Consider the following 26,625-nt stretch of genomic DNA (forward strand, 5'->3'; position numbering starts at 1 on the left):
TGGAAAGATTTTTTGCCCATCCTGCTGATAGGAAAATAATTTGCTGGGGGCATAATTCCAAACGGGTCGGGCATTCTGGTGCCCGCAAAAGTCGAGACTTTATTGCTAGTCATTATTGGTGGCACTCGCTACCTAGAGATGTCTTGGACTTTGTTTCCTCCGGTGCTAATTGTGCCCTAAACAAGTCCTCTCATTCTAAACCTGCTGGTCTGCTCCAACCTCTGCCGGTGCCTGATGCCCCCTGGCAACACATTGCTATGGACTTTATCACTGACCTTTCCCTACTGCTGGATGTACTAGGATCTGGGTAGTTGTGGATCGTTTCTCCAAGATGGCACATTTTATTCCTTTACCGAGCCTTCCCTCAGCTCCTCGTCTGGCAGATTTGTTCATCCAACACATCTTTCGTCTACATGGACTACCTCTTGATATTGTTTCTGACCGGGGTGTACAGTTCATGTTTAATTCTGGAGAGCCATGTGTAATCTTTTGCATGTGAAGCTGGACTTTTCTTCTGCCTATCACCCACAGTCTAACGGTCAACTGGAAAGGATCAACCAAATACTAGAGAATTATCTCTGTCCAACATGAAAATTGGGTACAGCTTCTGCCTTGGGCGGAGTTCTCTTACAATAGCTATACAACTGAGTCTACTGCTTCCTCTCTGTTCTATACACCGCATTCCAAATTATTATGCAAATGTTATTTTTCTAAATAGTCGATGCAAATGACAGTCAGTATAATCTTCAAGCCATCAACCGTTGGAGTATATTGCGAATTTTATTGAACAAATCTCCTAAAGATAACAGATTTTTTTTTAGAAGTAAAAAACTCTAAATGCACTGTTTAAAATTATTATGCACAACAGAGATCAAAACATTCTAAAGGTTGTAAAGAGAACTAAAATGGTAATTTGTTGAATTTGCAGCATCAGGAGGTCATATTTACAGAAATCACAAGCTCTTTCAATAAAAAAAAACTTAACAGGCCAAGTTACATGTTAACATAGGAGCCCTTCTTTGATATCACCTTCACAATTCTTGCATCCATTGGATTTGTGAGTATTTGGACAGTTTCTGCTTGAATATCTTTGCAGGATGTCAGAATAACCTCCCAGAGCTTCTGTTTGGATGTGAACTGCCTCCCACCCTCATAGATATTTTGCTTGAGGATGCTCCAAAGGTTCTCAATAGGGTTGAGGTCAGGGGAACATGGGGGCCACATCATGAGTTTCTCTCCTTTTATGCCCATAGCAGCCAATGACACAGAGGTATTCTTTGCAGCATGAGATGGTGCATTGTCATGCATGAAGATAATTTTGCTACGGAAGGCATGGTTCTTCTTTTTTTACCACGGAAGAAAGTGGTCAGTCATAAACTCGACGTACTTTGCAGAGGTCATTTACACACCGTCAGGGACCCTAAAGGGCCCTACCAGCTCTCTCCCAATGATTCCAGCCCAAAACATGACTCCGCCACCTCCTTGCTGACGTCGCAGCCTTGTTGGGACATGGTGGCCATTCACCAACCATCCACTACTCCATCCATCTGTACCATCCAGGGTTGCACGGCACTCATCAGTAAACAACACGGTTTGAAAATTAGTCTTCATGTATTTCTGAGCCCACTGCAACTGTCTCTGCTTGTGAGCATTGTTTAGGGGTGGCCTAATAATAGCTTTATGCACACTTGCAAACCTCTGGAGGATCCTACACCTTGAGGTTCGTGGGACTCCACAGGCACCAGCGGCTTCAAATACCTGTTTGCTGCTTTTCAATGGCATTTTAGCAGCTGCTCGCCTAATCCTATTGATTTGTCTGGCAGAAACCTTCCTCATTATGCCTTTATCTGAACTAACCCGTCTGTGCTCTGAATCAGCCACAAATCTTTTCACAGTACGATTATCACGCTTAAGTTTTCTTGAAATATCCAATGTTTTCATACCTTGTCCAAGGTATTGCACTATTTCACGCTTTTCGGCAGCAGAGAGATCCTTTTTCTTTCCCATATTGCTTGAAACCTGTGGCCTGCTTAATAATGTGGAACATCCTTCTTAAATAGTTTTCCTTTGATTGGGCACACCTGGCAAACTAATTATCACAGGTGTCTGAGATTGATTACAATGATCCAAAGAGCCCTAAGACACAATACCATACATGAGTTTAATTGAAAAACTAATAATTAAATGTTTATGACACTTAAATCCAATGTGCATAATAATTTGGAACACAGTGTATTGTATACAGTCAGCACCCACGAGTTCGTCTTCCAGTGCCAACTATGTCTCAAGTTCCTTCAGCCAATTCTTCATTCTGTACTTTTCTTCACATCTGGCAGCAAACCAAGTCCGCAAATCTTCAGGCAGTTGATCACATGAAAGCATATACCAATAAGAAAATAAGTTTTCCTCCTCAGTTTTTTTTCGGGGTCAAGTTCTGGCTCTCTTCAAGGAGCATTTGTCTGAAGATCCCTTCCCTCAAATTCGCTCCCAAATACCTCGGTCCCTTCAAAGTGTTGCAACAAATAAACCTTGTGTCCTATAAGTAAAGGCTGCCTCCTACTCTCAAAATCCCCAACTAGTTCCATGTGTCCCTCTTAAAGACTATCGTCCTGAACTGCTACAGCAAATCTCCTAGTTATTGTAATGACGGAGTAGGGAGACAGACAGGTGAGCCCTAATCTACCCGCCACTCAGTCCCTGCCTACTTGCACGGCCCGTCCTAGGCGACAGCGTACAACTGGGCGATGGTCCCTACGCTCAATATGTGCAAGACAGACAAACAGACAAGGGTACACAGAAGGGAAATGGGGCAGTTGCCCACAGCAACACCGTGAGCAACAAGAGTAGTGAACGAGCCGAGTCAAACCAGGAGTGTACGTGGTGCTAAACGCAGAGCAGGAGAGTAGTCAGTAAAGCCAGAGTCAATATGAAGCAGAGGTTAATAGGAAAAGCAGGAACAGCAGAGCCAGGAAGCAAAAGAATCACAGGCAAAGGACAAGAAGCAAATGAAGGTATAAGTAGACCAAGGACGGGAGCTAGGACCGTCTGGCCAGGCTGTGATAGGTTCTCCCACTCCTCAGCCTACCAGCCTGAGTGGTAGCAGAACGAGTCACTCTAGCAGACCTAGGCACAGATGCAGGCTGATTAACCACGGGCGTTGACACAGAAGCTGTGTCTGGCAAATCCTTTACAGTACCCCCCCCCTTTTATGAGGAGTCACTGGACCCTTCCTAGGTGGACAGGGCTTGTTGGGGAACCGAAGATGGAACTTCCTAAGCAATAACCCGGCGTGAATATCCCGGGCGGGTACCCAAGTCCTCTCCTCAGGCCCGTATCCTCTCCAATGGACCAGGTACTGGAGGGAGCCTTGGACCATCCTGCTGTCCACAATCTTGGCCACCTCGAATTCTACCCCTTCAGGGGTGAGAACAGGGACCAGAGGTTTCCTCGAGGTAGCCAAGGACGGGGAGCAGCATTTCAGGAGGGAGGCATGGAACACATTGTGTATTTGAAAAGACAGGGGTAACTCCAGCCGGAAGGAGACAGGGTTATGGACCTCACTGACCTTGTACGGCCCTATAAACCGGGGAGTACATTTTTTGGACGGAACTTTAAGGCGCAAATTTTTTCAAGACAGCCACACCAGATCCCCGACCACAAACAAGGGGTTAGTGAACGTCTTTTATCTGCCTTTTGTATGCTCTGGGATGCCTCAAGGTTCTTCTGAACCTGGGCCCAGACTGTGCACAGTTCCCGATGAATGACATCTACCTCGGGATTGTTGGACCCACCAGGAGAAACGGAGGAGAACCGTGGGTTAAACCCAAAATTACAGAAAAAGTGAGAGACCCCTGACGAGTTACTGACCCAGTTATTAAGGGAAAATTCGGCGAGGGGAATGAAGGAGACCCAATCATCTTGACAGTCAGAGATAAAACACCTTAAATATTGTTCTAGAGACTGATTAGTCCTATAAGTCTGGCCATTAGTTTCAGGATGGAAGGCCGAGGAGAAGGACAGCTCAATCTCCAGCTTCTTACAGAAAGCTCTCCAAAACAATGAAACAAATTGTACCCCTCTGTCAGAAACAATATTGACAGAACCCCATGGAGACGCAGGATGTGGTTGACAAACAAGGTAGCTAACGTCTTGGCATTGGGTAGTTTCTTGAGGGGCACAAAGTGGCACATCTTACAGAAGCGGTCTACTACAACACACACCACCGACTTGCCTTGGGATGGAGGCAGATCGGTGATAAAATCCATGGAGATATGGGTCCAAGGTCTCTGGGGAATGGGCAAAGAACATAGTAAGCCCTCTGGTCCAAACCTGGGAGTCTTGGACCTAGCACAAATTTCACAAGCGGCGACGTAGGCCTTAACGTCTTTAGGCAATCGAGGCCACCAGTAGGTTCTAGAAATGAGGTGCTTGGTACCCAGGATGCCTGGGTGGCCAGATAGTGCAGAGTCATGATTCTCCCTGAGTACCCATAGCCGAAATTGCAGGGGAACAAACAGCTTGTTCTCAGGAAGAGCTGAACCTTGATTAGCCGCAATTTCGGAGACTAAGTCAGAATCAACAGAGGATATGATTATAAATGGGGGCAAAACACAAGCAGGATCCTCCTCCAGAGGAGGGCTGGCCATGAAGCTACGCGACAGTGCATCAGCTGTAAGATTTTTAGACCCAGCCCTATAGGTGACCACAAAGTTGAATCTAGTAAAAACAACGCCCATCGAGCTTGTCTCGGGTTTAACCTCTGGACAGATTCTAGGAAAACCAGCACCGTCTTATTGGTTGTAGTTTCACATTACAGCAAGATACTGACCCAAAACATACCTCCTGTCATTGCAAGAAGTATATACAGTCAAAAGAACAGGTGCTGAAGAACATGTTTGTCACAATCTGTGGGAATGTGGACCCACTGGGCCATAGCGGTATAGCAGCTGGACAAACAGGGTACAAAGTCAATGTCTATTGTTCGGATAAAGGTACCATTGGCAATTCAGGCAGTAACGATGGTTTAGGCTCGGATGGAACTCTGGCAGCAGGCAGACAACAGGTGCAGAGAAGCACAGTGGGTGTAGTAGGAGACACAACGCGACTCCAACTTAGTATAGCACAGGAACACGGTAGCACGGGAAACAGGATACAGGTAGCAGGAATGGGAACACTGGAACTGGAAAACACTCAAGGAACCATTTGCAAAGACAGACACGGGTAGATACAAACACGCTCAGGCAATGCAGGGACGGGCAAAGCCCTTCTTATAGTCCAGGGTGACCTGGGAGCAATCAGCTCAATCTCACACATGTGTGTGCTCTGGCTCCTTAAGGCTGGACTGAGCTCGCGTGCGCACCCTAGTGATCACTATATTCCTGATTGCAATCCAATTTAACTCCTTTGGGATCATCTGGACATGTGTGTTTAACCCCTTCCCGCTATTGGGCGTGACTGTACGTCCTGATTTACAGTGCGTACCCGCACAAGGGCATACAGTCACGCCCTGTAGATGAAGTGGGCACAGGAGCTGTGCGCGCTTCAACTTCAGCGGCTGTTAGCTGTAATACACAGCTGACATCCCACTGCAACAGCGGCGATGGCAGTTAATGCCGATCGCCGCCGTTTAACCCCTTCAATGCGGCTGTCAATGGCGTCCGCCGTATTTAAATGGTTGACAGAGGGAGGGGGCGATGGTTGCTATTGCAACCAGAAAGCTGTTGCTAGGCTTCCTTGTTGCCCAGGTACGGAAGCCTATTAGGTCATGCCCGAGGTAGGACCTAATAGGCTAACTGTCAGATGAAGAATGACAGTTAGAAATACACTGCAGTACATAAGTAGTGCAGTGTATTGTACCGGGGATCAGAAGATCAGATCTTCAAGTCCCCAGGTAAGTGTAAAAAAAAAAGTGAAATAGGTAAAAAAAAATGTTAAAGAAAAATAAATAAAAGTTTTAACTAATAAAAACAACAATCGCCCTGTTTCCCTGAACTTCTTTATTAGAAAAAAATGAAACCATGAAAAAAACTATACATAATAGGTATCGCCGCGTTCGGAATGGCCTGATCTATAAAAATATCACATTATTTTTACCGCACAGTTAACACCGTAAAAAAAAAAAACAATGACAGCATTTTATTTTTTGGTCATCTTGTCTAAAAAAAAAAATTATAAAAAGTTGCAAGTAACCCAGAATGGTACCAATAGAAACTACAGTTCATCACGCATAAAACAAGTCCTCCCGCAGCGATATCAACTAAAAATTAAAAAGGTTAGAATATGGCGACACTAAAACATGATTTTTTTTTAGGAAAGAAAACTATACATAATAGGTATCGCCGCGTTCGGAATGGCCTGATCTATAAAAATATCACATTATTTTTACCGCACAGTTAACACCGTAAAAAAAAAAAACAATGACAGCATTTTATTTTTTGGTCATCTTGTCTAAAAAAAAAAATAATAAAAAGTTGCAAGTAACCCAGAATGGTACCAATAGAAACTACAGTTCATCACGCATAAAACAAGTCCTCCCGCAGCGATATCAACTAAAAATTAAAAAGGTTAGAATATGGCGACACTAAAACATGATTTTTTTTTAGGAAAGAGTATTTCTATTGTGGGGACGTAGTAAAACGTAAAAAAAACGATATAAATTTGGTGTCGCTGTAATTGTATCGACCCGCAGAATAAAGTTAACATGTTGTTTATACTGCACAATGAACACTGTAAAAAAATAAAAAAAACAAAACCGTGCTAGCATTGCTGTTTTTTGGTTTCCTCATCTCCCAAAAAATGGAATAAATAGTGATAAAAAAACCCTGCATGTATCCCAAAATGGAACCAATAAAAATTACAACTCGTTCCAGAAAAAACAAGCCCTCACACAGCTCCGTCATCGGAAATATAACACGTTATGATTCTCAAAACGCAATGATGCAAAATGATGCTAAATGACGGCCCAGACTAATATTTTAGGTCCAGTAGAATTTCACTACATACCCCACATTGTCATTTGCTGGATCCCACAGGTGGACCCTGTAGATGCAGCGTAGATGAGGAAACTTTAGGGCCTTGTGCTTCTTATAGGGCTAGTGAAGAAGTCAAAGATTAGGCAATACTGGAGCGCAGGTATTTTGTATAATACCCAATAAACCCGGCCTGTGCATAAAGGATTGGTTCAAAGCGTACCACACCAATCCATGGATTATTCATTCACCCCATTATTACATCATCCTATTATGCCCTGATGCACTCCGCCCAGCTTAGATATACCCTGATGTACAGATTACATATGCCCCCACATTATAAGCTGAAATACCAGTAAAACAACAAGCAAAATCTGCGCTTCAAAAGCCAAATGGTGGTCCAACTGAGCCTGGCAGTGTGCCCAAACGACAATTTTTGACCACATCTGGGGTATTACTGTATTCTGGAGAACCCGCTTAACCATTTATGGGGTGTGTGTCTATGGTGGTACAAGCTGGGCACAACACATTGGGCACTGAAATGGCATATCTGTGGAAAATGGCAATTTTCAATCTGCAACATCTATTGTGTATTTATTTTTGCAAAACACTTATGGGGTCAAAATGCTCACTACACCCCTAGATAAATTCTTTGAGGGATCTACTTTCCAAAATGGGGTAATTTTTCGGGGGTTCCACTGTACTGGTACTATAGCTCAATGCAACATGGTGTCAAAAAATTAATCTTGTAAAATCTCTACTCCAAATACTAAATGGCGCTCCTTCCTTTTAGAGCCCTGCTGTGTGTCCAAATAGCAGGTTATCACCACGTGTGGGGTATTGCCTTACTCTGGAGAGAATGCTTTACGAACGTTGAGGTGCTTTTCTCCTATAGTCTTTGTGAAAATGCAAAATTTTGGGCTAGAACCACATCTTTTTGCTTAAAAAAAGTATTTTTTTATTTTTATTTTCACATCCCAATTCTAATAAATTCAGCAAAAATCTGTGTGGTTAAAATGCTCACTACACCCCTAGATTCCTCGAGGGGTGTAGTTTACAAAATGGAGTCACATTTCAGGGGTTCTTACTGTACTGGTACCTTAGGGGCTTTGTAAATGCAACATGGCGCCCAGGAATCAATCCAGCAAAATCTGCGCTCCAACTGCCAAATGGTACTCTTTCCCTTGTATCCTGCCGTGTATCCAAACAGCAGTTTATGACCACATATGGGGTATTTCCCTACTCTGAAGAAGTTGCTTTACAAATGTTACGGTGCTTTTTCTCCTTTATTTATTGAGAAAATGAAAAATTTTGAACTAATGATACGTCTTATTGGAAAATAATGTAATTTTTCATTTTCACTGCCCATTTCTAATAAAATCTATGAGAAACCTGTGGGGTCAAAATGCTCACTACACCCCTAGATGAATTCCTCAATGGGGGAAGTGTGGCAAATAGAGTCACTTTTGGGTAGTTTCCACTGTACTGGCACCTAAGGGGCTTTGCAAAAGCGACATGGTGCAGAAAAGCCAATCCAGCAAAATCTGCTCTCCAAAAGCCAAAGGGTGCTCCTTCCCTTCTGAGCCCTGATGTGTATTCATACAGTAGTTTATTACCACATATGGGGTATTTCCATTCTCTGGAGAAGTTGCTTTACAAATGTAGGTGTGCTTTTTTCCTTCATTTGATGAGAAAATGAAACATTTTGACCTAAACCTACGTCTTAGTGGAAAAAAAAAATATAATTTTTCATTTTCACTGCCCAATTCTAATGAAATCTATGAAACACCTGGGGTGTCAAAATGCTCACTACACCCCTAGATGAATTCCTCTAGGGGTGTAGTTTCCCAAATGGAATCACTTTTGGGGGGTTTCCACTGTACTGGTACCTTAGGAGCTTTACAAATGCGACATGGTGCAGAGAAATCAATCCAGCAAAATCTGTAATCCAAAAGCTAATGGCATGCCTTCCCTTCTGAGTCCTGCCGCTTGCCCAAACAGCAGTTTATGACCACATGTTGGGTATTTTTGTACTCTGGAGAAGTTGCTTTACAAATGTTGGGGTGCTTTTCCTCATTTATTTGTTGAAAAAATTAAAAATTCGGAGGTAAAGCTACATCTTATTGGAAAATAATGTAATTTTTCATTTTCACTGCCCAATTCTAATGAAATCTATGACATACCTTAGTGGTCAAAATGCTCACTACACCCCTAGAGGAATTTCTCTAGGGGTGTAGTTTCCCAAATGGAGTCACTTTTGTGGGGTTTCCTTGGTTTTTGCACCACAAGACCTCTGCTAACCTGACATGGTGCCTGAAATATAATTTAAGAAAAGGAAGGCCCAAAAATCCACTAGGTGCTCCTTTGCTTCAGGGGCTTTTGTTTCAGTCCATTAGCACACTAGGGCCACATGTGGGATATTTCTAAAAACTGCAGAATCAGGGCAATATTCAGTTGTGTTTCCCTTGAAAAAAAAAAAACACCTTCAGTATTACAGGAAAGATGGATTCAAATGGAATTTCTGCCAAAAAAATGAAATTTGCAAATTTCCCTTCCACTTTGCTTTAATTCCTGTGAAAGCATAAAGGGTTAAGAAACTTTCTAAATGCTGTTTTGAATACTTTAAGGGATGCAGTTTTTAAAATGGGATGATTTGTGGTGTTTCCTAATATATAAGGCCCTCAAAGCCACTTCAGAACTTAACTGTTCCTTAAAAAAATAGGCTTTTGAAATTTTCTTGAAAATCCGAGAAATTGCTGCTAAACTTATAAGCCTTGTAACGTCCTAGAAAAATAAAAGGATGTTCAAAAAATTATGCCTACATAAAGTAGACATATGGGAAATGTTAACTGGTAACTATTTTGTGTGGTATAACTATCTGTCTTACAAGCAGATACATTTGAATTTAGAAAAATGGTAATTTTTGCAAATTTTCTCTAAATTTTGGTGTTTTTCACAAAAAAAATATTGAATTTATCGACCAAATTTTTTCACTGACATAAAGTACAATACGTAACGAGAAAACAATCTCAGAATCGCTTAGATAGGTAAAAGCATTCCGAAGTTATTACCACATATATTAACACATGTCAGATTTAAAAAATGAGGCTCTGTCATTTGGTCCAAAAGTGGCTGCGTCCTTAAGGGGTTAAGATGTGCAAGTTACGAGCAAAAATCACTTTTGGTAGTTGCTACAAAAGAAGTGGGCCGCAAACGGAACTGAAACTTTAGACAAGTTGACCAATAGAATGCCCTGTATTTGCACTGCCGTGATAGCTGCTAAGGGTGGATACTTTGATTAGAGAAAAATTTTATGAAATCAAGGGTTATCTCATTTGTAAACAATGTTCATGAGTACAAAACATGCTTATGTCGCTAAATACAGTAAATTCATATTCATCACAAACTAGCTTCTTTTGTTCATTTCCATTAAATTGATGATTTGGGTGGTGTATTGAAATTAATGAACAGTGGTGTGTGTGTGTGTGTGTGTGTGTGTGTGTGTGTTTGTGTATATATATATATATATATATATATATATATATATATATATATATTACACTTCATATTGGCCTTCAGAACTGCAGCAATTCATCGTGGCATAAATGCAGCGTCGGACTGGGGTTCCTTGGGCCCACCAGAGGAGATGATTCTGAAGGCTTACCCTCCATCTTTATAGAACATGTTCACTTTAATTTTATCATAGACCTTGTTGTTATCATTGTAGACACAGGATGTATCATTAATAAGGTCTAATAGGTATTTTGTGAATCATCCCAAAATAAATAGACTCTAATGGTAAGTTATTGGCTCCAAAGTCACCTCCAAACGGGTTGTCTTCTGCTGGACCTTTAGGTCCCATTATTGTGTCAGAGCCTGGGCCCACTGGAGGATTCTCTGGTATCTAGACCCTGCCTAGATACAACTAGGTGTTGAAGGACTATTGGCCTATGTGGACAGGATAGCTTCTCGCATTAGCTGCTAAAATATCCTTCTGTCTTAGGGTAAACAGCTGCCATGAAGAAATTAACTTGGTCGGCCACAATTCTTAGGTAAGCCCTACTGTTCAAATGTCCATCCACAGGATCCTATTTGGACAAAGGTAGTGGGACACCCCTCTTATTCATTGAATTCAGGTGTTTTATTTAGTGGAAGCGTTTAGGAACCACAGCAATTCAGCCACGAAGTGGCAGACCACAAAACTTTACAAAGCGGGGTCGCCGAGTGCTGAGGCGCATAGTGGATAAAAGTCGTCAACACTCTGCTGACTCATTAACTGCAGAGTTCTGAACCTCTTCTGGTAATAACATCAGCCCAAAAACTGCATCGGGAGCTACATGGCATGGGTGAGCAGCTGCACGCAAGCCTTACATTACCAAGCACAATGCCAAGCGTCAGATGGAGTGATGTATAGCATGCTGCCACTGACTCTGGAGCAGTGGAAACGTGTTCTGTGGAGTCACGAATCACGCTTCTCTATCTGACAGTCTGATGGACGAGCCTGGGTTTGGTGAATTCCTGGAGAAAGTTACCTGCCTTCTGCATTGTGCCAACTGTAAAATCTGGTGGAGGAGGGATAATGCTATTGGGTAGTTTTTCAAGGTTTAGCCTAGGCCCCTTAGTTCCAGTGAAGGAAAATCTTTAGCATACCGTACCAGGACATTTTGGACAATTTTATACTTCCCACTTTGTGGGAGCAGTTTTGGGAAGGCCCTTTTCTGTTTCAGCATGACTGTGCTCCAGTGCACAGAGCAGGGTCCATAAAGGCATGGTTGGGTGAATTTGGTGTGGTAGAACTTGACTAGCCCCCGCACATAGTCCTGACCTTAACTCCATCGAACACCTTTCGGATGAACTAGAATGAAGATTATGAGCCTGGCCCTCTCATCCAACATCAGTTTCTGACCTAAAAAATGCTCTTCTGGATGAATTAGCAATTAGACACACTCTAAAATCTTGTAAAAAGTCTTCCCAGAAGAGTGGAAGCTGTTTTAGCTGTAAAGGGGGTTCAAATCCCTATCAATGCCTATGGGTTTAGAATTGGATGTTATAAAAGCATCTGTAGGTGTATTGTGTCAGTGTCACAATACTTTTGTCCATATAGTGTATCAGGGGACCCAGGGTGTGCCAAGAAAAGTTCTCCACACCATAACTCCACATGGCCATCTACTGTTATAGCCCATCTGTTCCAAGGAAGGACATGTTGTGGCTTCGGACATATTTGTTGGAGAACCAGCATTTTGCTTGACTGTGCATCGGATGTCCTTCAGAACGATTCTTGACATCCTCCTCTGACCCATTTAGTCGGCAAGTTGTTTACATCCACGGGATCCCCTTTCGCTGGATGTATTATCTTGATCACACCTTTCTCGGTACACTCTTGACATTGTTGCACAAGAAAACCCCACAAAGTCAATGGGTTCCATTGGGAGTTGTTTGTGTGACGGATTCACCTCTTTAGTTTTTCTCGTTGTTCTGCTCTGGAGCTGACAGAGCAGAAAAACTGAAAAAACAAACCTTAATCTTAATCTTGGTTAATGATTTGTAATCATGTATTGTTCATTAGCAAACATTTTCCCAGTTCTGATATGAGTATAACTGAGAGTAGTACAATACACTGTATTATATATTATATCGTTTTTCAAGGTCTTACTAAAACTTACAACCTGGCCTATGAGGACTGTGAACCAATACAAGCAGTGTATTCAAAATCCTCGTGTCCTAATGTACTACAGATCCAGTCCAGGTATGCTTATTTGACAAGTATACAAATCCGCTTGTTACCAGGTGTATTTATGTCTGAAACATACATTTAATGTATTAATTTATATATCATATGCCCTTCTTATGTTGGTAGTTTCTACCACTGATATTTGTTATATCTGCACACTGCCTCTATAGGAATAGAATAGATTAGCTGCGATTGTCAGAGGAATCTGGGCTATACATTTCCCCTGCAATACCAATTACATGGTATATGTAAGGCCTTGTTTACACAGCAGAGAATTCACGCTGATTCCGACGCATTTTCCACATCGGAAATAGTGTGAATTCTACTTGTAAAAAGCATCCCATTGTATTTAACAAGTAGAAAAGAAAACTGTGTTGCTAAAAAAAAAAAGGGACATGTGACTTTATGACGCAGTTTCCCGCCACATATTCCACCATTTAAACAGCGTCGGGTAGCCACAGGCAGATTAGCCCCATTGAATGGGGCTAATCTGCATTCAGAAATGAAGCAGTTTTCAGTTCAAAACCATGGCAAATCCGAGGGTCAGTTTCACATTTCTGTGGTGGATTATTGACCAATTATATGGCGGATTTTTCCACATGCTCTAGTAGTGCCTTTAAAAGAGTACCTATCATTATCTTTATTTTTTCATATTATTCATATTGTTATACAGGTTTCTCTGATAATAATCTTTGAATTTCCTGCTCAATATGCACCGGGACAACTGCTAAAGGAGAAATTTTTACTGACTCCATTGAACTTAGTTTTCTAAATGGCAATTTCATCTGTTCGGTTGTTTTAAGAAACAAGACCATTTTTTTTTACCAGTTTAAGATACGCCACGTATTGGGGAAGCTTTACTAATGCTGTGTAAAGCCACATTCACACGGCCGTGCCCATAATCACGGCCGGTGATTATGGGCACGGATGGCTGCGGACAGTCACCCGCATTTGCGGGCCGTGCTCCCATTATAAAGTATGGGAGCACGGTCCGCAAAATTAAAAAATATGTCATGTCCTATTTTTTGCGGGTCATTTCTACATCCCGGACACCTTCTCATAAATATACAGGAAGGTGTCCGTGGGCAATAGAAATGAATGGGTGCGTGCTTTGATCCGCAATTACGATCTATATTTGCGTTTCAAAATTACGGCCATGTCTATGGGGCCTAAGTTTTAGATAGTGTAAACTTAGACCAGGCAGTCAGAAGATGTACTACAATTATCACAGTGATGCATGCTGTATGATAAATTTGGTGCATCTTGTTAGACTTGCGAGACATTCTTCTCCTCCTTATACCACCTTTTGATTTGGCTTATTTTGCAACAGAATTTTGTGCCAGATCTTTTGTGCATTTTAAGCCACTAAACTTTTTAAGGAAAATGTTTAACTGTCTAGAGAGGTGCAAAAATCTGTGTAAAGCTGCCCCATTGTTCCTATATGTATACATTTTTATTTTATACCAAAAACTTATCTTTTTGGAAAACAAAGTCAATTGTATACTCTATGCAAAGTAATCGTATGTTTGTTTACAGGGCATTATCTGATATTATAATTCACTTTCCAAGATGTCAGGAGGAAATCACGCTTGTTTCTACGCCTCACAAAATTATATTGAAAAGCTATAGCGAGGAAGATTCTGGTAACACTGTGTCAACCTAATTTATATTTGTGCCATTTACATCTTGCTCATCTATGGTGACCCTTAGCCATGAACTTGTTACATCCGCATTAAGGAAGTTGCTGTGGAAACTTGTGACATCATTAAACGGTTTATTCCACCACAATTACTTAAAAACGTATCACCTACCACAGGATGGATGGTGAGTGTTTGATCGCTGGGGGTCCCACCGCTGGGATCCCTAGCGATCAAGGGAACCGTGGTCCCGAGTAGGACTGGGCTATTATGGCCTTAACCCCTTACTGAAGCAACCTAGTTTGGGCCTTAATGCTCAGAGCCCATTTTTCAAATCTGACATGTGTCACTTTATGTAGTAATAACTTTGGAATGCCTTTATTAATTCTGAGATGGTTTTCTCGTGACACATTATACTTTATGTTAGGGGTATAATTTGGTCAATACATTCAGTGTTTATTTGTGAAAGATAGCATAATTGACAGAAAATTTGGAAAAATTTGCAGTTTTCTAAATCTAAGTGCTTGTAAGACAGATAGTAATAGCACAAAAATAGTTGCTAATTAACATCTCCCATATGTCTACTTTATGTTGGCATCGTTTTTTGAACATTCTTTTATTTTTCTAGGATGTTACAATTCTTAGAAATTTATGCAGAAATTTCTCACATTTTCTGTAATGGCAGGGTAAGGAGACAGACAGGTGATCCCTAATCTACCCGCCACTCAGTCCCTGCCTACTTGCAACGGCCCGTCCTAAGCGACGGCGTACAACTGGGCGACGGTCCCTACGCTCACTAAGTGCACGACAGACAAACAAACAAGGGTACACAGAAGCTAAGGGAAATTGGGCTGTTGCCCACGGCAACCCCGTGAGCAACAAGAATAGTGAACGAGCCGAGTCAAACCAGGAGTGGACGAGGTACAAAACGCAGAGCAGGAGAATAGTGAACGAGCCGAGTCAAACCAGGAGAGGACGAGGTACAAAACGCAGAGCAGGAGAATAGTCAGTCAAGCCAGGGTCAATATGAAGCAGAAGACAAGTAGTAAACAGCAGCAGCAAGCCAGGAAACAGACTGAAAGAATCACAGGCAAAGGAGGAGCAGGAAGTGAGGGTATAAATAGACAGAGGGCGGGAGCTAGCTCCGTCTGGCCAGGCTGTGATAGGCTCTCCCACTCCTCAGCCTCCCAGGCTGATTGGTGGAAGAAGGGGTTACTCGACCAGACTTAGGGGGGATTCACACGAGCGTGTATTCGGTCCGTGCGGGCCGCGTGGTTTTCACGCGGCACGCATGGACCAATACAAGTCTATGGGGCAGTACACACAGTCCGTGCTTTTTGCGCAGCGTTTGTCTGCTGCGCAAAAAGCGCGACAGGTTCAATAACTCTGCGTATTTCGCGCATCACGCACCCATTGAAGTCAATGGGTGCGTGAAAATCACGCGCACCACACGGAAGCACTTCCGTGGGACGAGCGTGATTCGCGCAACAGCAGTGAAAAGGATGAATGAAAACCGAAAAGCACCACGTGCTTTTCTGTTTCCAAGCATCCAAACGGAGTGTCTTTGCGAGGAGCGAACCCCGACAACCGAAGCTAACTTCACCGGGTTCGGCCAAACTCGTTTTGGCCGAACCCGGCCAAAAAATTTCCGGTCCGCGACGTCGGGAGACATTCACTGTGCATGGTGCTGAAAGAGTTAAACTGTTTCAGCACCATGGACAGTGACTTGTGATCCCAAAATACATGAACCTGTAAAAAAAAAACGAAGTTCTAACTTACCGATTACTCCTGTCTCCTTCCTGCAGTCCGACCTCCCGGGATGACACTTCAGTTCAAGTGACAGCTCCAGCCAATCACAGGCCAAGCACAGGCTGCAGCCAATCACAGGCTGCAGCGGTCACTTGGACTGCCGCGTCATCCAGGGAGGTGGGGCCCGATGTCAAGAGAGGCGCGTCACCATGGACGCGTCACCAAGGACGCGTCACCAAGGCAACGGCCGGGAAGTTCTCGGTAAGTAGGAACTTTATATTTTTTTTTACATGTTTTTCGCTGTTGTGTTCGGCATTCACTGTCGAGGGTGCTGAAAGATTTAGCTCTTTCAGCACCTTGGACAGTGACGGGCATCGACAAGCCTCATCTCTATGATGCCGGCTGCGCGAAAATCACGCAGCCGCGCATCAGACACGCATGACACACGCAGCTGTCAAATGGTTTTTGCGCTCGCAAAACGCCGCGTTGTTTGCGTGCGCAAAAACGCAACGTTCGTGTGAATCTCCCCTTAGGAGCAGGTGCAGAGTGAGTAACCACGGGCGTCGACACAGAAGCTGTGTCTGGCCGATCCTTTACATTTTCACTAAAATTTCAGAATCCTTTTCTTTTCAGGCTTTTAGAAAACCCTATAAGTCACCCCACTTTAAAAACTGCACCTCTGATAGTATTCAAAACAGCATTTAGAAAGATTCTTAACCCTTTAGGCGTTTCACAGGGATTAAATCAAAGTGGAGGTGAAATTTACAAATTTAATTTTTTTTGCAGAAAATCCCTTTTTTTCAAATTTTTCATGTAACACAGAAGGTTTTACCAGAGAAACACAACTCAATATTTATTGTCCAGATTATGCAGTTTTTAGAAATATCCCACATGTGGCTCTAGTGTGCTAATGGACTGAAGCAGTGGCCTCAGAAGTTTTTATTACAATATATTTTAGGCACCATATCAGGTTTGAAGAACTCTTGTGGTACGAAAACAAAGGAAATACCCTAAAAAAGACCCCATGTGGCAAACTACACCCCTCAAAGATTTTATAGACGGGTATAGTGAGCATTTTAACCCTAAAGATTTTTGCTTAACTTAGTGGAATTAGGCCATAAAAATGAAAATCTAAATTTTTTCCAATAAAATGTAGACATTTTTAAAATGTTTACAAGGCATAATGGAGAAAAAGCACTCCATTTGAAAAGCAATTACTCCCGAGTACGGCAATACCACATATGTGGTAATAAATTACTGTTTGAACACACGGCAGGACTCATAAGGGAAGGAGCACCATTTGGCTTTTGGAACTCAAATTTAGCTGGAATGGTTTTCGGGTGCCATGTCACATTTGCAAAACCCCTGAAGCTCCAAAACAGTGTAGAACCCCAAAAAGTGACCCTATTTGGGAAACTACATCCCTTAAGGAATCTATCTAGGGATATAGTGAGCATTTAGACCCCATAGGTTTTTTGTAGAATTTATTTTATTAGGCTGTGAAAATGAATATCAAAATTTTTTCCACTAAAATGTTGAATTTTGTATTTTTCACAAGAGATAAAGGAGAAAAAGCACCCTAAAATTTGTATTCTAATTTCTCCCGAGTATGGCAATACCCCACATGTGGCCATAAACTGCTGGTTGGACAAACGGCAGGGCTCAGAAAGGCAGGAGCGCTATTTGGCATGTAGATTTTTCTGGATTGGTTTCTGGGCTCCATGTCCCATTTGCTGAGCTTCTGAGGTACCAGTACAGGGGAAACCCCTTAAAGTGACTCCATTTTGGAAACTACAACCATTGAGGAATTAATTTAGCGGTGTAGTGAGCATTTTCACCCCCACATGTTTTTCATACATGTTTTTAGAATTAGGCAGTGAAAATGAAAAATTTAAATTTTGCCAGAAATATGTAGTTTTAGCTCCCAATTCTTCATTTTCACAAGGGATAATAGAAGAAAAACACCACACAATTTGTTATTCAATTTCTTCCAAGTACGGCAATACCCCATATTTGGCACTAAACTGCTGTTTGAGCACTTGGCAGAGCTCAGAAGGGAAGGAGCATCATTTTGTGTCATGGAATTACTAGTTGAGCAATTCCCAGAGTGCAAGTTTTATGGAATTGCCCTGTAAGCGATTCCACAAAGACAGCTGGAGACTGGATTAAGGGTGCAAATAATCCGCTACCTCAAATCCATCACAGCAGATTCTAAGGCTACTCTATGGTCTTCACTAGAGCCCACCGTAAGGCAGGTTGGATTTGGCTGCATAGAACCAAGGTTGCATTAACAGAATACGGTGTTGGACAGGAGATGCAATGCAGGCAATACCAGAACAGAAAACTAGACAAGCCAGAGGGGTAATCAGCAAACAGAGTTCACAAGCAGGAGAGATTGTAAGTTCAAATCACAAAACAGAAGATTACCAGGAGTTGCAGATGCCAAAACCAGCCGAAAGCAGAATGTCCAAATCAGTGAGCAAAAGGGTAAATCCAAAAACAAAGCCGAGGTCCAGTTCGTGGCAACACCCAAAAAGTGACCCCATTTTGTAAACTACATCTCTAAAGGCATTTGTCATTCTCCTGGACATACGCCAGAGCTCAGGAGTGAAAGAGCACCATGTGCATTTGAGGCCCATTTCGGTGATTTTCACAGCATTGGCCGAGAAGTGCAGGGCTCTGTAGTAAAACAAACCTACAAGAAGTGACCCCATTTTGGAAACTGCACACTTAGGCAGGATTCACACGAGGTCATTACGTCCGTAATTGACGGACGTATTTCAGCTGCAAGTCCCGGACCGAACACAGTGCAGGGAGCCGGGCTCCTAGCATCATACATAAGTATAATAAGAGGGTATAATAATGCGGCAAATAAATAATAATCCGCAGATGTGGGGCCAGTGTCACACTGATAAATAGTGGCCAATCTTTTCCGCGTTTAGAACGCTCTGCACATTTTGCATCGCCATATTCTGAGAGGCAGAACTTTTTTATTTTTTTCTCCAACTGAGCTGTGTGAGGGCTTATTTGGTACCATCGTTTTCATTGGTACCATATTGGGATACATACGTGCGATTTTTTTTTTTTATCACTTTTTATTCCATTTTTTGACAAGCAAGGTGTCCAAAAAACAGCAATTCTGACAATATCTTTTTTTTTTTACTATACTCTGCGGGTCGATACGATTATGGCGATACCGTATGTATATAATAATTTATTTATTTTTGTAGCGTTTGCACAATAAAATAAATTTTTTATGAAATAATTATACATTTTTTGCGTCACCATATTCTGAGAGCTATAACTTTTTTATTTTTCAGTAAAAAAAAGCTGTGTAAGGGCTTGTTTTATGTGGGACGGATTGTAGTTTTTATTTGTACTATTTTGCGGTACATGAGAACAAGGCGTAGGGGAGACCCCAGGTAGTTGGCGGGCACAATATACAATTTAGAAAGGAGGGGATTGCCTGCAGACAACCAAGCCCAATTTCCCAACTACCGATTAATAGTAGAACAAACTTTATTAAGCTACGTATAGCAAGACAGACCACATAGAATTGTATTAAAATTATCACTACCTAAGACCGGACATCAAGGTAGATAACCTGTATGAATACAGGCATATAGAGTAATAGAAATAGGAACACGGATTCCTATCATTAGCAAGTTAAATTGTTAAATTGACTAATAGGTGGATAGTAAGTCCGGTCAGCGGTAGGTATTAAAATCTTGACAGCCCCCCCGACATGTTTCGCTACGGGGTACACGGGGTACACGGGGCTAATGGCGGCGCGGCAAAATAAAATCTTAATATGGACCTGTCACATGACGTATCAGAGGGTGTGTCGGCAAAACGACCAATGACATTGAAGAAAACTGGCCCGCCGTTCAGAAAGAACGACCGACAAATAGGAGAGCAGATAAGGTACACCAATGAGGAATAGGATACGGCGCATGCGCATCCACAGTAAAGAGGGACTTAGTGCACATATTGTATCTTAGCCCATAAGTATCCAAGGAGGATTATCGGCGCATGCGCTGATGAACAGTTTAGGACTTAGTACCTGCATCAGGGCTTAGTCACAGCCAATGTCTGCAGGTTAGTAAGTTAGAACAGCGAAACTTATTATCAGCGGTCTCGCATGAGACAAGCGCAGGCGCATCAATAAGGTATACGGACTTAGAACAAAAGAAGAGCCAATTCCTATATAATAGTATGGTAAGTATTTAGAATAGTAGAATTAGCATTCAGACAATGGTACTAGTCGAGAAACCATGACACAATTCGAGGAACCACAGAAGGGAATATACGGTCCATTTGAAGATTTAACAGAGCTAGGGTAAAAAATACATAGTGTCGGTGACAATAAACCGCCATGACCATGTGGTCAATGTCATGAATCAATTGTGGATAACGTATTGAGACCATCACATTTTGGTGTGTATGGTCAATTTAAATTCGTAACAAAAGTGTCAGTTATTCGGTTTATGACAGGTAAGCAACTAATGGTGGCTTTATTATATATCCAAGAAAATAAACATAAGAGTAAAAATGAAATATTGACATAGAGTCAGAGAAACGCACTGAAGGTAAACCCCTCGTTCAGACCTGAGGGAGACATGGTGTTCAAACGGTGAATCCACCGTGCCTCTTCTTGCAAGAGTTTACGGTCGAGATTGCCCGCTCTAGGGCCCATTTTAATCTGGGTGATACCCCAAAACTTAAGCAGCTTAGGGTTACCCTCATGGAATTCATGGATATGTCTTCAGAGAGTACAATTAATGGTGCTAAGATGTTTAGATACATGTCTTCTCAGCTCCTGTATAGTTTTTCCCACATACAGCTTAGGGCAGGGACATTTAACAATATAAATAACCCCGCTACTCTGGCAGTTGAGAAATTGTTCAATTCGATATGATTTGCCATCAGTAGGATTTATGAAGTTCTTAACAGTCAGCATCAAAGGGCAGAAAGAACATCTGCCACAGGGATGAAATCCCTTCACTGGTGATCTAAGCCAAGTAGATGGGGCATTGGATTGTTTTGAATAATGACTATGTACTAAAAAGTCCCGTAAGTTCCTTCCCCTACAATAGGTGATGCTTGGATTGACTGTAACAGCGTCCTTCAGATCAGGATCGGCGGTGAGAATAGCCCAATGTTTTTGTAAAATTTGGACAACCTGTGGAGAACATGCATCAAAGGTGCCTATACACCGAATGGCACTGGATGATCCTGTTTTGATAGATTTGTTTCCCCTATTCGACAGTAAGTCGTTTCCCTCAGATGCCCTTGCCCTGGCATAGGCTCTGTGTAGCCACTTTTTAGGATATCCTCGTGCTCTGAACTTATTAAAGAGTCCATCGCATTCGGCTTGAAAAGATAATTCATTGGAGCAATTACGTTTGGCTCTTAAATACTGGCCTATGGGTATCCCTTTTTTAAGGGCTGGGGGATGGTGACTTTCCCAGTAGGTAGTGATAATTTTAATACAATTCTATGTGGTCTGTCTTGCTATACGAAGCTTAATAAAGTTTGTTCTTCTATTAATCGGTAGTTGGGAAATTGGGCTTGGTTGTCTGCAGGCAATCCCCTCCTTTACATATTTTGCGGTACATGTCACTTTTTGCTAACTGTTTATTACATATTTTGGGAGGGGTGGTGAGCAAAAAATAGCGATTCTGGCATTGGTTTTTTTTTGTGGTGTTCATCGTGCGGGAAAAATAACATTATAGTTTGGGTCGTTATGAATGCGGTGATATGTGTAGTTGTTTTTTTTTTTTACGTTTTCATTTTTTTCCTATAATAAAAGACTTATAGGAAAAAAAGCAGTTTTTGTAACTCATTTTTTTTTAATCAAATACTTTTTATTGAACATTTTCAACAAATACAAAACCATATATAAAAGACCCCCCCCCCCCCACCACCCACCCTCCTCGCTCAACCAAGCAGCTAAAAATAACAAGAAGGACAGGACCTGTACATAGACACAGGAAGTACTCGCCACGCAGGGCAGATATAAATAAAGTTACATAAGACCATTAATTCCCCATATGTCAAAGGGCAACTTAGCATATACCTGCATAGATACATATTTTGCCCCCGAGATTCCTCCAAACAGCCACGTACATTATTACCCATGATCACATACACATCAAGCCTCCATTATCCCACCCCCTATACACTAGGCACCCTAAATACCTAACACCCCCCCTCTATCCCTGCGCAGTGAGATACAAGCCAGACTATCAGTGTCCAGCCAAGACGCCCATAGTTTGGTGAATTTAGCAGACGCTGCAATGTTAAGAAAAACAGGCCTTTCATTAAGAAGCAACAGGTTCACTTTTGTTATAAACTCTTGCGCATCAACTTTCGAGCCACATACAGCAGTCTCCCTACAGCCACCTTCCCATGTGAGTCCAGAGGCAGCCCATCTACAAAACCCAACAAAGAGACCTTAGGGTCCCTGGGCACCGACATAGAAAACACCCTCCCCACAATTGTCAAGAGACCGGTCCAGAACAGATCTAGTTGCGGGCAATCGCACAGCATATGGAGGAGGTCAGCAGGCTCCAGACCACATCTCGGGCACGTAGCGTCAGGCCGAACCCCAATACGATGAAGCAGCAACAGCGTTTTATAGACACGGATGTAATATATACAACTGAGAGAGTCTACCACCCTCACTCAAAGAAACATTGGGGACAGCCTCCATTATAGTAGTTTTTGTAACTTATAACATTTATTTTTCCACTTTTTTCCCAAAAATTTTTTAACTTGTTTTTTTTGTCCCATTAGGGGACTTGAACCACCAGCAGCACTGATTACATAGTACATTACACTACCTATGTGATGGAAGAAGGCTGTAACACTGTAAACTGCCGCTAAACGTAGATTCTAAGTAGGAGCAAGGAATGAAGGGGCAGCAGTGTACGAGTGCCACCGATCAGCTGTTTTGAAGGAACAGCGCCCTTCTCCCATGTGAAATCAATGGGAGGCAGACAAAACCTGTGGTGCTGGTTTCCGAGCGTTTTTCGTGGCATTTTTTGCCCACAGTCCTTGCATTAGCTTCAATGGCCTTGGGCGAAAACCACAGAAAAAAAGCACAGGCAGTTCAAAATCTGTCTCAAAAGTCCTGAAGGAATTCTAAGGCAGATTTTTTTCTGCTTGCAAAAAACTCAGTGTATTCACAATTTTGTCACGTTTTTGTAAATCGTTGTAAAAACGTTTTTCAAGGCGGTTTTTGGCCATACGGCTAAACCGCACTGTGTGAATATACCCTAAGAAAATATTTGTTTATTGAAATAAAAAATCTCCCACACAACCTTCGTTAGCCATTTTATTAAAAAAACAAAACATAGATCATTGATGTAGTCCAACGAATCTACGACGTAGTCCAAACAGCCCAGCGGAACTTGCAAAACAAAAAAATAAAGTTAGTAGTATGAAAAAAAAAAATACTTATTGTTGATGCAACAACTGAGCCAAAATATATTAGACTGAAATTTGTATTGAGTATGTCAACCGATACCCCCAGTCAGGGCCAGCGTCAGCACCCGGCGAACCCGGGCAAGTGTCGGGGCCCACTACCCTTGAGGGGGCCACTCGACCGCCAGGTGCTGATACTCCTCCAGGAGCTTCTAGAGGGAGCCCCTGTCTAGGAGGTGGCGTAACTATCGCTGTAGCAGCCATAGCGGCTTCCACAGGGCCCGCGGCATGAAGGGGCCCGTGCCGCCCGCCGTCACTGCCCCCCCATGCCCTGTAGCCCCGCTAGCAGCCGCTATTGATGCAGATACTATTGAATGCTATGGCAGAGCAGGGAGGTATCTCCCCACTATGCCATTTTCTACACTACAGGATCCCAGGCAGAGTGCTAGTAGCTAAGAGCGCTAGTAAAGGCTCTGCTGTGGGGAAGCCCCTGACATCACTGTCCACATAGTGATGTCAGGGGCAACCCCAGAGCCAATGTCCCGGGCAGAGCGCTACTAGCACTCTGTCTGAGACATTGCTCTGATCCTGACATCACTGTCCATATATGAACAGTGATGTCAGGGGCTTCCCCAGAGACGGAGTCTCGGAGCAGAGCCGCTTCTAGCGCTCTGCCTGGCACAACTTCTCTCCTCCTGACATCACTGTGTGGCACTACCTGGGAGGAGGGCTGTGTGGCAGAGGGCACTAAATTTGTGGGGGTACAAACTGGGGGCCTAACTTCTATATCGGGGCATGAACAGGGTCTAATGTCTATATGGGGGCAAATGGTGACGTTTTCTGCCATTTTACTGCCGCCTACTAAGTATGTGTTGCCCAAGGTCCCACATAAACCTGGAGCTGGCCCTGCCCCTAGTGATTTATCCAGTTTCAAATCATAGGTCATCGATATATATCAGAGAGAAAGATGACACAGAGACCATGCTTTGTATGCTCAAAATCTTTTTTTGACGTTTATTCATTAAACAATTACAATAATATCTTAGTAGGAGCAGTTTGATTCCAGCCAATCGCTTACACTGTTTACAATATGACGTTAAAGAGGCTCTGTCACCAGATTAGCAAATCCCTATCTCCTATTGCATGTGATCGGCGCTGCAATGTAGATAACAGTAACGTTTTTTTTTTCTAAAAATTATCATTTTTGGCTAAGTTATGAGCAATTTTATATTTATGCAAATGAGCCTTTCTAATGGACAACTGGGTGTGTTTTCTCTTATTTCCAACTGGGCGTGTATTGTGTTTTTAGCAACTGGGCGTGTTTACTTCTTTCACTGCACAATCACACTGTGCTGTGGATCATGCTGGGCTGGAACAATGAGAAGTGCAGGACACTGATTAGTCACTGATTGGTCGGCCTCATACACTCCTCTGTACAACACCCAGTTGGTAAAAAGTAAAAAACACGCCCAGTTGTCCATTGAGAAACTCATTAGCATAAATCTAAACTAGCTCATAACTTGCTCAAAAATGATCGTTTTTCAAAATAAAAACCACTGCTGTCACCTACATTACAGCGCCAATCAGATTATGTAGGAGATGCGACACTTATAATCTGGTGACAGAGCCTCTTTAATTTGAATTTGATTTAGCCAATAGCATATAGTGACAATATGTTTTGTCCTAAACCAATCATAGACTCAGAGGGCGTTTTAATTGTAAAACCATGAGTTCCCAAAATATACCACGTCATAGATGCTAGGAGTCAGACTGTTAGGTAAGACTAAACGTGGACACCACAACACTACTCAGTTCTTTTCAAATCAACGGTTTACTGAAAATCACAATTTCAAACAGGCCAAATAACGACAATACAGTATTCAAATCAAGTCTCTCAGTAGCTGAGGCACTCGCCCTCGTGGGAGTCCTACCCGCCCATGGGTGGCTGCGCCTGGCGCTCACTGACCCGGCCCGGCGGGTCTCAAGAAGGAAATGGGCCGTCTCCGCGGATCACTGTGGTGCTACCACTCACACTGCGGAATCCCCAAAGGTGGAAGCTATGCCCCTCGCCCTTTGGCTACGGCGTGAGTCCGGCGGATATATTACCGCGTGCGCCTCCGCGGGTCAGAGCGAGAGCTACTCACTACCACGCGGCATACCACCCTTACCTCTGCTTTCTGCTCCTCTGTTGAAGAAGACGACATCTTTTCCCTTGTGTCTCCTGACACCGCTGAGCTGTAGTGAATGTCCAGCTAGTCCTCCTCCAGGAACATTGAGCCAAGGATCCTTCTCCTACAAATGGCGGCAGCCTGGTCACTGTGCCCCCTCTCTGTCACACAAGTCCTCTTTCTTTCTTCCCCCTGAGTCACATCGCTCTCCCTCACTTCCACTTCCTGTCACCCAGCTGTCTCCTCAGTCACTCGTCCTGCAGTGACACCTTGTGGCTGCTAAATAATATGACAGGCATACACAGGATAACACAGAAGAAAAATACCACTAAACATGAAAGATGCACAGGGAAGACAGTTCACTTTAGAAGGGCCGTATCACCCCCTTACAAGACTACCCCCTTCCTTATAGTAAACATGGTCATTCTCCAGACCGCTCAAAGATGATCAGCTCCTTATCACACAAAAATAGGTAAATATTCATCTGTGTTCTCCGTACCAAGAAAGAGACTCAAGAACAAATAACATAGAATTGTTTCAGACACTGCTGATATAGATATATTAGCTTTAAAGCAACATGAGTTATTAATCTGAAAATGACTCCTTCAGGCCACAAGATGGATTCCAAATATCCAAAATGGACACCACTATACAAGATGCAGTCTACGTAAAATTTCATCATTTAAACATATTCTAATCACTTTCACACTTATACTTACCTACAACAGACTTCTGTCTTCTCCCTTATTCCCTTAGGGCATGTTCACACGGCGCAAAAAAAAACAAAGTGTAATCATGTCAAGTACACTAGTGTGAAGAGCTCTTTAAAATGCAAGCGTTTTTGACCCGTTTTGTGCGTGCTTTTTGCATGTTGTTTGGCGCGTAATTAGGACTCCCATTGCCTATGGGAACATTTGACGCATTTTACGTGCCAAAGAATTGAC

At 42.6% G+C, this 26,625-nt stretch overlaps 2 protein-coding genes across 4 annotated transcripts in view; one reads left to right on the top strand and one right to left on the bottom strand.

The window, feature by feature from the left end:
• VPS29 (VPS29 retromer complex component) overlaps positions 1 to 25,889 on the bottom strand; it is a 128,790-nt gene extending 102,901 nt beyond the window's left edge. Inside the window, exon 1 of the mRNA XM_075834685.1 lies at positions 25,682 to 25,889. Coding sequence (XP_075690800.1) covers positions 25,682 to 25,717 — 36 coding nt within the window. The 5' untranslated portion in view covers positions 25,718 to 25,889. The remainder of the gene's footprint in view (positions 1 to 25,681) is intronic.
• The window catches only part of RAD9B (RAD9 checkpoint clamp component B), a 255,599-nt gene that overhangs the window by 91,895 nt on the left and 137,079 nt on the right, over positions 1 to 26,625 (top strand). For 2 of the 3 annotated variants that reach the window (XM_075834597.1, XM_075834587.1), the window contains exons 5-6: positions 12,615 to 12,714; positions 14,236 to 14,342. The exons of the other annotated variant lie outside the window; for it this stretch is intronic. In XM_075834597.1, the coding sequence (XP_075690712.1) occupies positions 12,615 to 12,714; positions 14,236 to 14,342 (207 nt within the window). The remainder of the gene's footprint in view (positions 1 to 12,614; positions 12,715 to 14,235; positions 14,343 to 26,625) is intronic. 3 annotated transcript variants of the gene reach the window in all.

Source organism: Rhinoderma darwinii, chromosome 1 (genome assembly GCF_050947455.1).
Source record: "Rhinoderma darwinii isolate aRhiDar2 chromosome 1, aRhiDar2.hap1, whole genome shotgun sequence".
Classification (NCBI taxonomy): domain Eukaryota; kingdom Metazoa; phylum Chordata; class Amphibia; order Anura; family Rhinodermatidae; genus Rhinoderma; species Rhinoderma darwinii.